Source organism: Sinocyclocheilus rhinocerous, unplaced genomic scaffold (genome assembly GCF_001515625.1).
Source record: "Sinocyclocheilus rhinocerous isolate Xijiao unplaced genomic scaffold, SAMN03320098_v1.1 scaffold1488, whole genome shotgun sequence".
Classification (NCBI taxonomy): Eukaryota; Metazoa; Chordata; class Actinopteri; order Cypriniformes; family Cyprinidae; genus Sinocyclocheilus; species Sinocyclocheilus rhinocerous.
In genome coordinates, this window is record NW_015633542.1 from 1,933,537 (window position 1) to 1,948,815 (window position 15,279).

Here is a 15,279-nt window from a genome sequence, read left to right on the forward strand (position 1 = left end):
CACATGCGCGCGCGCGCCACACACGCACACGATGCGCAAAACTCCGCATTTGAACAGTCAATAGCAAATGCTTAAGCTAATAACAAAACAGTAGCTGATTCAGAAGCGCCAGATTGTCATAGTAAAGTCAGAATTACCTCCTCTCCTAGGTTCACGAAACGGTCGTCCATAAAATGCATTGCTTTTCTGTTGTAAGTAATCTTAAAGATTCCTAAATGCATCTACTTTCGGAAGGCTAAATAAAGTGCTTTTGCTTTCGCCTAGAAACACACAGCGTCTCCTTGACATGGCTGCTTCAACACTAACTGCGGTTACTGAAACCACGCGTTCTTTCTTTGCGTGAACATTTGGGTGGCATTATGCAAATATTTCCATATAGTGTGGTAGATATGTGGGGGCGTGTTAGAATGAGCCGTTTTAGGGGGGCGTGGCAGAGTCTTAACTTTGATAAAGAATATCTCTTTGGTTTTGAGACTTTAGTCTTTGCAACTTCAGGGATCTTATCTATGCACAATCAGCTTGTAACACTCCAAAGAGAAAGGAAAACTTGAAATCGCATCATATGACCCCTTTAAACATTTGCTTAGCCTTCTCTAAAGCTCACTTGAATCAGTTCGAGATCATCAGACAGGATGTTGTGGTGCATTTGTTTAAGCCAGTTTCTGTATTTTCATGCAGAACTGTTTTATTTTACGTCAATTATTGGTTTGCAAATCAGTAAGGCTGCTGGCTTTGTTTCAGACACCGTTTTAGTTTTGTATTTTTATAAAGGGCATTTTCTGCCTTGCTGATCTAACCTAATGATGGATTTATTAAATTTATGACCAAGCACAAAGACCTCTGAAATCAAAAAGGTGTTTTTGTGGCTTTTAGATTAGTTCTGCTAGATTTAAGGTCATCTAAAAGCTAGTGTACATAATATATGCTACCATTCAAAAGTTTGAAAGAAGTTTTTTTTTTTTTTTTAAGAAATTAATACTTTTATTCAGCAAGGATGCATTAAACTGATCAAAAGTGACATTTATAATGTTACAAAAATGTCAAATAAATGCTGTTCTTTTGACGTTTTTATTTATCAATAAGTCCTGTGGGAAAATGCATCACAACTGTTTTCAACATTGATAATCATAAGAAATGTTTCTTGAGCAGCAAATCAGCATATTAGAATGATTTCTGAAGGATCATGTGACACTGAAGACTGGAGTAATGATGCTGAAAATTCAGCTTTGCATCACAGCAATAAATTATAGTTTATGATATATTCAAACAGAAAACAGTTATTTAAAATTGTAAAAATATTATTTCACAATATTGCTGTTTTTACTGTATTTTGATCAAATAAATGCAGCCTTGGTGAGCAGAAGTGACTTTGTTAAAAAAAAATGTAAAAAATCTTTCTGACCCCAAACTTTTGAACAGAAGTGTTAATTTTAAAATGGACCAAAATGGACCAAAAATGATCTGTTTTGACTGGAGTATATACAAACTGTGTCCAATAATATGCTCTCTAACCACCTATAAAATGTAGCATCTAACAAGTCAGGTTTTGTCATTGCGTCTTTGGTTGTTCTTTTTGATAAACTTCTTGACGTTATATTGCATCTTTAGAGCAGCAGTACATACAGTACAGAAGTGTTGTAAAACCTTTGCTGGTTTCTCCTTTAAGAGTGTGTGTGGAACAGAAGTGGGTGGTTTCTCCCTCCATACAGTGATAACCTTGTCCAAGGTCAGGCGTGATGTCTGAACGCTCTCCTCGGACACCGCAGGGATAGATGGTGTCTGACCGTTCGCAACAGTCACAAGTGCTTCTCTGAATATTTCCATATTTATGGAGCTCTGATGCGTGTGTCTCTGTTATCAGAAATATCTACCTCTCGTTTTTTGGTTTGATATTGTTTGTGGATATGAGGATTTGTTTGTCTGCAGTTTAAAAGGCCACGTTCCCCGTTACTAAGCGTGTTCTTCAACAGATCACCTCTATGGATTGTCTTATATCACTTTTAACATTGGTAATGATGAATTTTATTTGTAAAAAGCACATAAATTATGATAAAGCACAGAATGTAAAGACCTTTTGAGAAAAGATGCAAATTTTTTACAATAAATTTTACAGCTTTACAATAAAAAATAAAAAGGAAAATAAAATACACTATTTTGGATCAGTAAGATTTTTTTAATGTCTTTCAAAGAAGTATTTTATGCTCAGCAAGGCTGCATTTATTTGATCAAAAATACAGAAAAAACAGTAATGTCATAAAATATTATTACAATTTAAAATAACTGCTTTCTATTTAAATTTGAGTATATTGTAAAATGTAATTTATTGCTGCGATGCAAAGCTGATTGCTGTGATCCAGTCTTCAGTGTCACATGATCCTTCAGAAATCATTCTAATATGCTGATTTGCTGCTCAAGAAACATTTATTATTATTATTATCAATGTTGAAAACATTTAATACTGTAATAAATAGTTTGAACTGTTTAATATTTTATGGAAAACATGCTTTTTTCAGGATTTATTTGAAATAAACATAATAATTGCCTTTAATGTGCATTTTGAAGCAACATTTTAATCAAATGTGAATGATTGAAGCTTGTCTAGTTTGAAATAGTAAAAGGTTTGTCCACAGACTATAATGTTTCGTGACCTCCTGCAGCTCCCACGATCCTCAACGAGCTGAACTGGACTCAGTCTCTGGAGAGGGTCTTCATTGAAAACAGTCGTGAGGATCCTTCGCTGCGCTGGCAGGTGTTCGGCAGTGCCACCGGAGTCACCAGATACTACCCAGGTAAAGCTCTTCTGTAGGAAACTCTTCTGTAAACCACAGTTCATCCATTTCTGCCAGCAAACTCTGAGTGTGTTGTGTTTTCTCTCTCTAGCCACAAAGTGGAGAGCACCCAACAAGATTGACCTGTATGATGTGAGGAGACGCCCGTGGTGAGTACGGTCAGACTTTGATCTTGTTGTTTTCCCCGGCTCCCCGGCGGCCTCTGCTGCAAAGAGCAAGCAAGCGTGTGAAGTTCAAATTAAGTCGGACTGCCGCAGTTTACAGTGCCGCCTACACCGGGGGTCAGGATGTCTCAACGGCGTCCAGCGGGGTCAGTCTGTCCCCATGTGCTCGCTTCAGATCTATAGGGAAGACTTTACATTATGATTTCATGCGTCGTTGCGTTCCTGCACCAGTAAATGCTGCGCAAGAGGCGCTAATGCAAGCTTTAGCATAAACTGCCTTCTACAACCAGTTTTCTCTTTCAAGTCAACTGTCATGGCAGAGCATTCGTTTTTTTAATGTGTGGGTACAAGCCTGGCTCAGATGCAACCTCCAAAATGAGAATAAAATCTAGCTGTGAAGAGGAAATCAATGGAAAATTGGCAGAATTTTTTGCAACATTCATTTTTTTAAGCTTTCTTTCTTTCTTTCTTTCTTTCTTCATTTATTCATTCATTTATTTATTCAGCTGAAGTTATTTTTTTATTTAGCAGATTTTATTTATTTACAAATGTATGTATTTATTTAGCTGAATTAAAATAGTAGATCTTTATAATATTATTAAATATTAATTTGAATAAAGTTATTTTCATTAATAATTTTTATTTAGCAGAAGTTAATTAATTCTTTATGCATTTATTTAAATGAATTTAATATGTATTATTATATATAATATATAAAAAATATGCTTTTATTTAGCTGAAGACATTTTATTTAATAAATTCATTTATTTGGCATGTTATTTATTTATTTATTTATTTATGCATTCTTTTAGCTGAAGTTATTTTATTTATATATTTTTATTTAACATCATATTTATATATTTAGCTGAAGTTATTTTATTTTTGTATTTTTGTATTTTATTTTATTTGGTTTATTTATACATCTAAGTTTAGACTAAATTGTTTATTTATTTTTAATTCAGCAGAAGTTATGTATTTATTTATTTTTTATGCATTTATTTAGATGATGTTAAAATATTTATTTATTTATTTATGCACTTTTAAGCTGAAGTCATTTTATTTATCAATTAGTTTTATTCTGCATAAGTTATTTATTTATTTACTTGTGTATTTATTTAGCTGAAGTTATTGTATTTATTTAATTATTTTAATGTAGCATAAGTTGTTTATTTAGCTGAAGTTGTTTGATTTAATTTTATTCAGTCATTATTTATTTATTTATTTATTTATTTTGCTGACAGTATTCATGCCTTCATTCATGCATATTTATGATGTGGAAATATGTCATAATATAGGCAAAAATTTTATATGCACTCAAAAGTATATTGACTTTCTCATTAACAGCAAAGTACATATTTTAGTGTGTGATGTAAGTGAACATAGCAGTAGTGCATTAGCCTGGGCCAAAGTGCTTAGTATGTAGCGGACGCTTTCATCCAGAGCGACTCACAGTACACTTGTCATAGGAACAATCCCCTCAGGATTAGCCCGGGGTTAGGCGTCATGATCGAGGGCATAACTTTAGCCGCTACGCCACATCACCCCTACAGAAAGACGATTGTCCAGAGAAATACATCTCTGTCTACTTAATGAAGAAAGAAAAAGCTATTTAGGTGGAAAAGCAAGGTGTTTAAATGGAAAACAAGTTGTTATCAGGTGTTAGCGTGTTAGCCGGCTGGATGAGCGTGCCGTGTGTTTCCCAGAGTACAGGAGTCTTAGCGAGGCGCTAATGAGCCTCTTCTTTGACAGAGTAATTAAGTTCACACTCAGGGAAAGTGTCTCCGGTGGAAAAAAAAACAATCCCCAATATACCTGTAAGAAGCTTTTAACCTAAAGACAAACAACACGAGCAGCCAGCTAGTTAGCTTGTTTGGCTGACAAAGCGCTAATGTTGCTGATGAGCCGGAGCGAGCTCTACATTGTTTTTGTTGTGATGCCACACGCTCTGCAGACATAATGAGTTGCTTTTAATGCTTCTGTGATTGTGTAGGCTAGTGGTGCTGTACAGAAACACAACAGCTCTATAAGCGCAGGGATGATGAATAGCTTTGGAGTGCGCTGTCAGCAGGCGCCCTGCTCCACATGCTGTTTCTGTTTTCATACGTCTACAGTATACGGGTTTGTGCGGTGTGAGGTATGACCAAACTCCTCCTCAGATGAGGGAGCCATCCATTTGTCTTGGACTCTCTTAATGAGTAATTTCATAACATGATTATGGTGCATATCACAGTATAAGCATCAAAAATGTTTGTATATGATGTAACCATGTGATCTGATATTCCAGAGTATTAAATATCTTTTTATATAAATTTACAGTTCACATTTACAAATGAAAGATTGTTTATTCGATTATTTTCTCCTTTTGTTCAAACTTAATGGACACAAATCAAAATATCATATGATGCATAAAAAATAAATCGTACGTTAAGCATCAGTGCAAAAACAGCTTCATATTTTGTGACACTTAAAAACAAAAACAAAACAGTTAGTACAGTCAAACTGACCGACTGTCAATTATTATGGGATGAGACATATTTTGAAGCTGTAATATAACATTTTATAAAAAAAATTATATGTATATTTATTATTATATTTATATTAAATTATAATTATATTCATTTAATCTTATTATTGCTGTTGCACATTCCATTATAGCATGTGTTTATTAAAATTATATTTTTTTTTATATAAAAATTTTTTTCTAAACCTGTATTTTTAACCATGACATAACATGAAATAAATATTGTTTTAATACGTTTTATTATTTATTGAACGTTGGAGTCTTTTATAATATTGCTGTTGCATCTCTTTTATTATATTTTATTGTAATTTATTATAGTTCAGATTTTTACATCTACTCATATTTTTTTTAATATATGATTTATAAATTATAACACTTATTATAATGATATATATAATAAAATTATACACACACACACACACAGTTTTATTTTTTAATTCAGCTGCATTAAAAAATATATATGTTCTGTTATTGCATTTAACTAAATAGTATATAAAAAGTTTAATAATAATAATAAATTTTTTTAAATATGTCTACTTCGGAAATTATTTTATATTTATAGTTATTTATTATTACATAGCACAAAGTTTCCTGTGAGGGGTAGGTTTAGGGGTAGGGCAATAGAATATACGGTCTGTACAGTATAAAAACCATTACGCCTATGGGATGTCCCCACTTTTCACAAAAACAAACCTGTGTGTGTGTGTGTGTGTGTGTGTGTGTGTGTGTGCTGCCATCAGCCGATCAGTGTTGTCATGATGTCATTTCCTGCGGCTCTAGGGTGATTAGTCACGTGGCATTTAGTGCTCAGGTGATTCAGTCATAGAGCAGAGATGGCAGAGGAAGATTACTCTGATGAGTGTGAATGCTGAATGGCTCTTTATAGGTATTACAGCGGTCTACTTTTGACACATTTGTAGCAGCAGCACTAGCATCTAAGCATGTGTCGCACTAGCCGTCTGCCTGCTGCTCTTTTGCGCAAAGCTAACCTCATGCCATCCGCCCGGAGCTGCTTCCGTGTACAACTGTTGGCGCAAGCTACATTAAAGTGATTATTACGTCATTGCTGTCTTTTATAATATTGCTGTTGCACCTATTTTATAAAAGCCTTTATGCTTCATTATTTCATAGGACATTTTTTACCAATTAGATATTTATTTTGCATGGCTCTTAAAAGTGTGAAATATTCTTATTTCTTTCTGCCTGCTGCTTCCTAGTTGCTAGTGTAGAGTTTGGAACTTGTGTGTGTGTGTGTGTGTGTGTGTGTGTGTGTGTGCGCGTTTTTATTTCATATTTTATATAGCAATTTGAACTGTTTAAAAATGTAAACTGGTGAAAAAATATTTTTAAACTGATGAAAAAAAAAATATTTTATATATTTACCTACTGTTTAAAAACAGGTATACATATAGTACTTAATTAAATTGGCAAATTAATGCACAATTAAGTCATTTTTCTTTTTTTACATATAAAGACAATTCAAACATAGTTTAGCATTTTAATACATTCATTTTATAATGTGTAAGAGAATATTTAATATATTTATTTGAACTTTAGAAGTGTAAACAGATGAATATAATATATAAAACATAAAACATCAAAAGAATGAAGAATTAATGAAGAATTATTTCTCAATATTCATAGAGATCACTGACTTTTAATTGTAGACAAAAGAAACATGGTTTAGATTGTTTCTAAAGTTTGAGGACACATGAGATTATTGCCTTTTTTAAAGGGATAGTTCACTCAAGAATGAAAATTCTGTCATTTTCTCTCCCTCAAGTTGTTCAAAATATGATATTTTGAAATGTTGGTAAACAAATCAGTTTCTGGTCCCCGTTTACTTCCATAGTATTTTTATTTTTATTTTTTTCATACTATGGAAGTCCGTGGCTACCAGCAACTGTTTGGTTAACAAAATCCTTCAAAATATATATTTGTGTTTGACAAAAGAAAGACATTCATACAAGTTTTGAGCAACATGAGGGTGAGTAAATTATGACAGAATTTTCATTTTTAGACGAACTATCCCTTTAAGGAGAACAGTAAGAGCACTTACAAGGTCTCCATTTGTTCTTCATTTAATGTCATTGGTGTCTGTGAGAAACAGTTGAGTTTTTGAAGAGATCTTTGGTGGAGATGATCGGCACTCTGACACTCTCTACATCAACTCTGACTCTGGCTGGAAAATGAATGGCCCAGTCAACACACTTAATTGTCTCCAATTGCTCTGACATGAATTATTAACACGCCTCTATTACAACGTATGTCTACACACGTTAGCGAAGGAGTGATGGAGAGGGTGAAGATTTAGAGGAGAGAGCGTGAGCGACGGCTAAAGGTGCGAGGATTGATTGGAAGAGTTTGAAGGAGAAACAGAGAGAGGTATATGTTTTGTTATCGGAGCGTTACAGAGAAGCCATTACCATGCAGGTTCAGCTCAGCGTAGCAGATATTCAGCACAGCCAAAGCACATATTGATTTCTGAGCAAAGTCAATCTGGCTCCTAAGTAAATATTATGGCAGCTGCTCAAACGCCATGAAGAGCCGGCGAAACTAGATGGAGGCCTGTCAGCCCTGTTTCTGCTCTCCAGTCAGATTAAACACTGACGGTGAAACTGTCAGTCTGTTTCAGTGCAGATGCACTTTGAGAAACTGATTTGCATTAATATTTGCAGTCGAGTGATAAAATCCAGATACTGAATGAGGGATCCGATGCAGTCCCATATATATTTTAACCAAAGAATTTACCATAGAATTACCATCTGATACCAGTATTATACCATAGCTCTGCCACAGTCCATTTTTTGTAAAGGAACACTTACAAAAAAGTGAAAAGGTAGTACCATGGTATTCCTGGGCATACCATGGTAATTGAATTTTTAGCTACAATGGTATATTTCAAAGTAGTATTAGCAGCAAAAGCAACATGGTATTTTGCACATGTAAAAACCCTGTTACATGAATTTCAGTACCATGGTACTGCTGTAGTACTTTTTTACATGTTATTCCAAGGTACTTTAATGCATACTCTGAAATTACCATGGTACAAGTCCAAAAATTAGGTCTATGTTAAAAAAAACATGGTAATACCACAGTATTTTTGGTACATGGTACATCAATTTCCGTATTTGGTAACACTTTATTTTAAGGTGTCCTTGTTACACATGTTACATGTACTTACTATTATAATAACAATTAATTATGCATAATTGCATGCAAGTAACCCTAAGCCAAACCCAAATCCTAACCCTAACCATATAATAAGTACATGTAGTTAATTAATATTACTCAGTACTTATATGTATAATTACACTGTAACAAGGACACCTTAAAATAAAGTGTAACCCAGTATTTCAGTATTTCAAAGTATCATAGTATTACCATCATTGTAGCATGGTACAGCCACAGTACTTTATTGTACAGGAACACTTAGAAAGAAAAGAGTACCATTGTTTGTCAGACATGTACTATGATAGTACTGTGGTATTCATGGAAGTACCATGGTACATGAATTTAATTATAATGGTATATTTTAAAGTACCTTAGATTACTGGTAAAGAGTGCTGTATTTTTGGTTGCACTTTATTTTACAGTACGTGTACTTACATGTACTTACAGTGTACATACCTAAGAAAGTACTGGTAATACAAGGTAACTACATGGGGTAGGTTCAGGGTTAGTACCTAGATATTATATATCTTATATATATATCTATATTATATATATTATATAAATACCATGTTACATGCATGTCAATACCATGGTATTTTTCAAAGTACCATAATGTTACTATCTATACTATATAATGCACCATAATACTTCCACAGTACTTTCTACATGATATTCAAAAACATGTTAATACCATGGTATGTTTTTTTTTTTTTTACTTTTTTTTTTAATTAGTTTAATTTACAAGATTCACAATAAATATAGAACAATTTTAACAGAAAGGGATAAGAGAAATCATACATTTAACATATACATATCAAACATATGCTACAGTGTGTACAGTTGTATACTTACACATCCATATTAACACATATACACAAATATAAATAAATACACTTGTATATACATATGCATAAATACACACATATATTTGTACATACATCCACATACATATGTACCATCCCCCCGGTTAAAGAGAAGAGAAGGAAGAAAAAAAAACAAGAACAACAAGGCCAGTTAGGTGAGGTTAACTATTGCTATAGGTTTTTTGTCTGTTATATTACTGTTTACTTAGCTGAGGATGTTTTGTTTTCTATATATCAACCACTTTTCCCAGCTCATTGTAAATAAATTTTTTTTCATCTTAATTTTCCTTTTTTTGTTATAGTAATCCCTTAACTGAAAATATCTACCATGGAATGTTTTAGTACTTATTTAGTAAAATACCATAGTACATAAATTACCATGTACCATGTAAATACCATATTACATAATCTTCAGTAGTAATATTTTTCAAAGTAGCATAATTTTACCATCTCTACTATATTACTGCCACAGTACTTTTTTTATTTGGTTTTCCAAGGTACTTTAATGAATACTGTAAAATTACCATGGTACATGTCCAAAAAAAAACTTGATGGTCAATAGTTGGTACATCTTTTACTTCTTATCACATATAATTAAGATCAGCATTAAGATCATAAAATTACTTGGACTCAGAATAATGATAAACAAAAATAATGTCAAAACAAGATTTGAAGAGGTTCTGTTTTGAATTCACGAAACGTTTTATGTTTCCCCGCTAGTTTAATCTCTATGAAAGCCTAAAAGGACAAACTGACTGGTCATCCATCCATACAGATCTGCTGATCTCGCCATCAATTTATTGAATAATCAAGCAAATAAAAAGCGGAATAAACACACGACAACATCTCTTTAACACAGCTCACCTGCTTCACAGGCCTCAGTGTTTTAATCTTAATTCAATCTATTGAAGAACACATCCAGAGGAGAGCCGAGAGACCAGCAGCCCATAAAATAATAATCCCATCAGCGCATACACACACACACACACGTGAAATCAGTACACTTCAATAAACCCCATCACGAGCTGTATCGCACCTGCAGATTGTGACAGTGGGAAACCGGCTGCTGCACACGTGTGTAAATCAACCATATCATTTCAGCCCGATAAGCACCTATAATTGACTCATTTTTAATGTGAGAGCGTGAGAGCCAGGTATAGGAGAGCGAGACAGGGAGAGACAGACAGGCAGGGTCAGAGGGCATAAATACGCTCTCTCTCGAGGTAATGCATTGATTTTTACCCACGCTGCACCGTGATAAAAGTACCTCATGAATTCCAATGTCTTTCTCCTATTGAGGGAATGCAACACAATCAAAGCGGCACGAGGCACATTACAATGTCAATCCGTGCTTTTACTTTTCGAGTACCTTCCCGGGAAATGTGTTTTCTGTCAGCGCTTGGAAATGGGATGTTTTTGTGATGAGGTTTTTCAGCCCCTCCAGCCTTCGCTAAAGAGGCCGCGCTTTCATACAGACGGCGAGATTGTCTCTCCTATAGAGGCGTATTGCTGGGTTAACCTGTTTACTGTGCACGATGATGCTGAAGTCTACAGTATTATAGTGAATGCTTGACGCTTTCTGGGTTTCTCCTGCTACTTTATTTTGAAATCACATGTCATGTGCACACAGTGTCGTCTTTTCCATTCTGTCTGAAATCAGCAAGTCAAATTTTGGCTTTGGCCTGTAACTTTGAGGAAATGGTTTGGGCTGTGTATGGAATATCATATTGTTTCTGCAGTATATGGTACATAGTATGCAAATTTCCTAATACTTAGAAAAATGTGCAATATATTATTGAACATTTTGCTGGATTTGGTTGTTTCTCACAATGCATTGCACTCATCTTGACCATTTTTTTTCAACTCTTTTTTTTTTTCCCAAGTTATTTTACCATATATTTGTTAAAGTAAATTTGAAATAGCAAAATAACAAATTAATAAATTATTCCCGAGATGATAACTGGATTTCACTTGCTATTTTGCTTAATTAATCAAATTAAATTAAATTAAATACTATTCAAAGTATGCAAATTTTCCTATTACTTGTAAAAATGTTCTATATATAATACAAAATTTTAATGGGTTTGCTGTTGCTTTTCAGACTGGTGAAAGTTAAAATATTTTAAATAGGGATGCTCATTTCGGATGCTCAACCAACGCTGGTTAACCCATTATTAACCGTTAACCGACAAGATTATTTGAAATTAGAATTTAAATAAATTAGAAAGGATAAGTGTCTGTGACCCGTTAAAAATACTAACATTTGTTTCCCGGGGATTAATTTTACATGCGCAAAAAGCAGCAAACAACACGCGAATACGGAAACATTTGATTTTGTGCCGAATGAGAGACCCAACGCTGGTTTCAGTTTCGTTTTAGCCTAAATGAATTCGTTTCGACTTGTCGTTTATATTGCTATAGCTTCTTAGATTTTTAATTCTTGTTCTTTTCTAAATACTGTTAATTGAAAGGCTTTGTTGTGGAGTGAGGGGAACTAAAATAGCCTAGCTATGTTTACAGTGTTTATTATAATGTTTGTAAACATTTCTCGTCGGCATTAGGCTTATTTCTGAATGAAATAATAAAATGCAACTTATACGCAACTTATGTTTTTTTTTCTCTAAAAAACTAAAAACAAATTACGCGTAGCCTATTTTAACCATGCAGCAAACCTTTTTTAATATTTTGATAAATTACTGAAAAAAATAAATAAATTACTTTTTAACCCGTTTAACTGATTGTATTAATCGGTCAAAATTCTTACGGTCGGTTAACGGTTAACCGGTTAAAATGAACATCCCTAATTTTAAAAGATAATGTGGTGGCTGTTATGCAAACATATGAAAAACGCTGTGAGTGACCTCAACTGTTGTGTGGCTGTTTAATGTATGACGTCGGCTGGAAAGAAAGGAAAGGCAGCTAAATAATGTAAGAGAACAACTAAATGTATTTATATACTCCTGTAGCTGACCTGCTAGAGTGTGGCAGTAACAATGCCAGTGTTATGGATTCAATTCCCAAAGACTGGATCTATTGATAAAATATTAAATTGATAAAATGTATAAATCTTGACAAACATAAAAACACTCTCAATTTTTAAATAAAGATATTTTAAATGATCGAACAATATATGCTATTGTTTTAGTTTCATTTTTATTTTATATAATATGCTCTTATTTAATTTAAATAAGTGAATTTATATATACATTTATATTTAACACGTTTATTTAAATAAAATATTTAAATATTAAATTATTCATATTAAACATGAGCACCTATTTAGTATATATATATATTTTTAATCTCTCTCGTCTTTTCTACTTTTCACTTTTTGTATTAATCTAGTTTATACTTTAAACATGGCATTGTGAACTGCGAATTTTGCTGGCTCTTAAGGGAAATTGTTTGTGATGTTCTTCATTTGTGCATTGCTTTGAATAAAAGCATCTTCTGAATGTAGAAATGTAAATATCAAATCACTTGCCATTTGCAAGTTTATTTTAGATTCAGGTTACCTCTATCCTACCAGCCAAAAACTTGACTTTTTCATAATTTTTTTAAACATTAAAAATCTAAAGCCACTTGCTTAAAGGTTTTGTAAATGGATGTAAATTGAATTTTATTTTGCATGAATATGAATTGTATTTTTTAGTGAAGGAAAAGCATCATCATACATGTTTCGTCCTGTTTAAAAGCATCACATGATGCACCTCATGAAGCAGAGCTGGAATCTAGAGAAAAAAACTCAAATATAAGAGAGTTTGGTCACTAATTCTCATACTCCATCGTGTTTTTCATAGCTGGGATGGCTTCATTATTTATATTTCCGATAATTTTAGAATAATGAAGATTGAGTAGGTGTGTCCAAAGGTTTGGTGGTGCCGCAGCAGATGCTCTGGATGACCGTGCTGCTGATAGTCCTTCTTGAGCGTGTGTGTTTAGTGGGTAAGCGGGTGGACCGGGGGACCTGGTTTGTGATGGCCCATCTGCATGTCACCTGGCCGGGCGCTGGGGAGTGTGGGTAATGACTGGGAAGGAATGGCAACGCTGGGCTTCGGTGGAGGGGTAATTACGGAGTGCAATCCATGCAGAAACTGCACATCTGGATCCATCAGACTGATCCACGGATGGTACAGTGAGCTGAGCACAGATCGGGAACGTCAGTGTCACAAAGTGGAGATGAATATAGACTAGAGTGTGAAAAATACCATTGCCAAAAGAAACTTAGAGTCCTTAGAGTGATGGTGAATGATACTGACACGCTCAGATCTGTTGCCCGCCTTTAATGGACTCCTAGATATGTTAGCATTAATCGTACCTTTTACTGTCCGAACAAAGAGATTGTCATGGTTTTGTCAGCATTTCTTTCAAAGTCAACAACATATTTTACTTTTTTTGTTTTCAAGTAAAACTGGGTTTTCCACCAAAAAAAAAACTAAAAAAAAGATTTGTATCCATCTGAAAGTGACTGAATCCTGAAAAGCCTCTATATGAGAATTAATAAAAAAATTAATGAATCAATTTTGATTTCATGTTGATTTTAAGGTGCATTCACACTTATGGCATAGCTGTACTATACATCTTCAAATTCTTGTTGACAAAAATTTTTTTTAAATTAATTTATCACATTAATTGGACACAAATCCTGATACATTTAGTTTAATATTATTAATAAATGTAATATCAAAATAAATAAAAAATTATATTTAAAAATATATATTTTTAATTTATTTAAATAAAACATACATTTTAATATATTTATGAGTCCACACATTAAATCCTAAGCAAACTAATTTCCTTCATTTAGTCCATTTATTTTTTGTCATATGTGGTATTTATGAGGCATGCACATCTTTTAGGCTTGGAAAATTTCATTATGTTTTTTATTGGAGTTTTATCGTTGTTCCTAATGCGTTCCTCTCAACCTCCAATTATGCCTCCTGTGTTTACTGAAACTGTATTCATGGAAATGTGTGTTTGTATGAGCAGAAACACAGGGCGGCATTATTAGAAGTGAGAACATGAGCAAACATGGCACAAACTGAATCCAGCGTGCTGTGGATTGATTGCATAAAAGCAAACAGAGCTGGGATGAATTTTAAATATGGAGAAATATACAGTAGTGTACCTCTGTGTTTCTCACAGAAATTAATTTTCAGTGTCTGATGTCATATTGTGTACTTTGCTGCTTGAGAGCACTGATGTCAGCATGCTAATTTGAAACTGTAGCCTGCCAAGCTATAAGATACGCATACTGTAATTTAATTAAGTAATTAAACTACACTCTCACATCGTTCCAAACCTGTGTGACGTTTTACCATGAAGCACAAAAGGACAGACTTTAAAGAATTATACTGGTCGATGTTGGATATGCAGTTGTAATGAATATGGACCGCAGCTGTATGCTTCAAAAATATGGAAAATCACCATAAATGAGTCATAATAGTAGAATATGCCATCATGCCATTTACTTGTATACAGACAGACAGACAGATAGATAGATAGATAGATAGATAGATATTCAAAAAATTATGCAAAATGTTTCTTGAGCAGCAAATCAAAATATTAGAATGATTTCTGAAGGATCATGTGACACTGAAGACTGGAGTAATGATGCTGAAAAATTCCTGCATCACAGGAATAAATTACATTTAAAAAAATATTCAAGTAGAAAACAGTTATTTAAAATTGTAATTATATTTTTGATCACATAAATGCATCCTTAGTGAGCATATGAGATTTACACGTCTTTCAAAAACTTTTTTTTA

The 15,279-nt window shown here is 33.4% G+C and overlaps 1 protein-coding gene across 1 annotated transcript in view; it reads left to right on the forward strand.

Annotated features, from left to right (window-relative positions):
• cacna2d2a (calcium channel, voltage-dependent, alpha 2/delta subunit 2a) overlaps positions 1–15,279 on the forward strand; it is a 210,312-nt gene that overhangs the window by 147,168 nt on the left and 47,865 nt on the right. Inside the window, 2 exon segments of the mRNA XM_016557999.1 lie at positions 2,658–2,789; positions 2,881–2,938. Of these exon segments, the coding sequence (XP_016413485.1) occupies positions 2,658–2,789; positions 2,881–2,938 (190 nt within the window).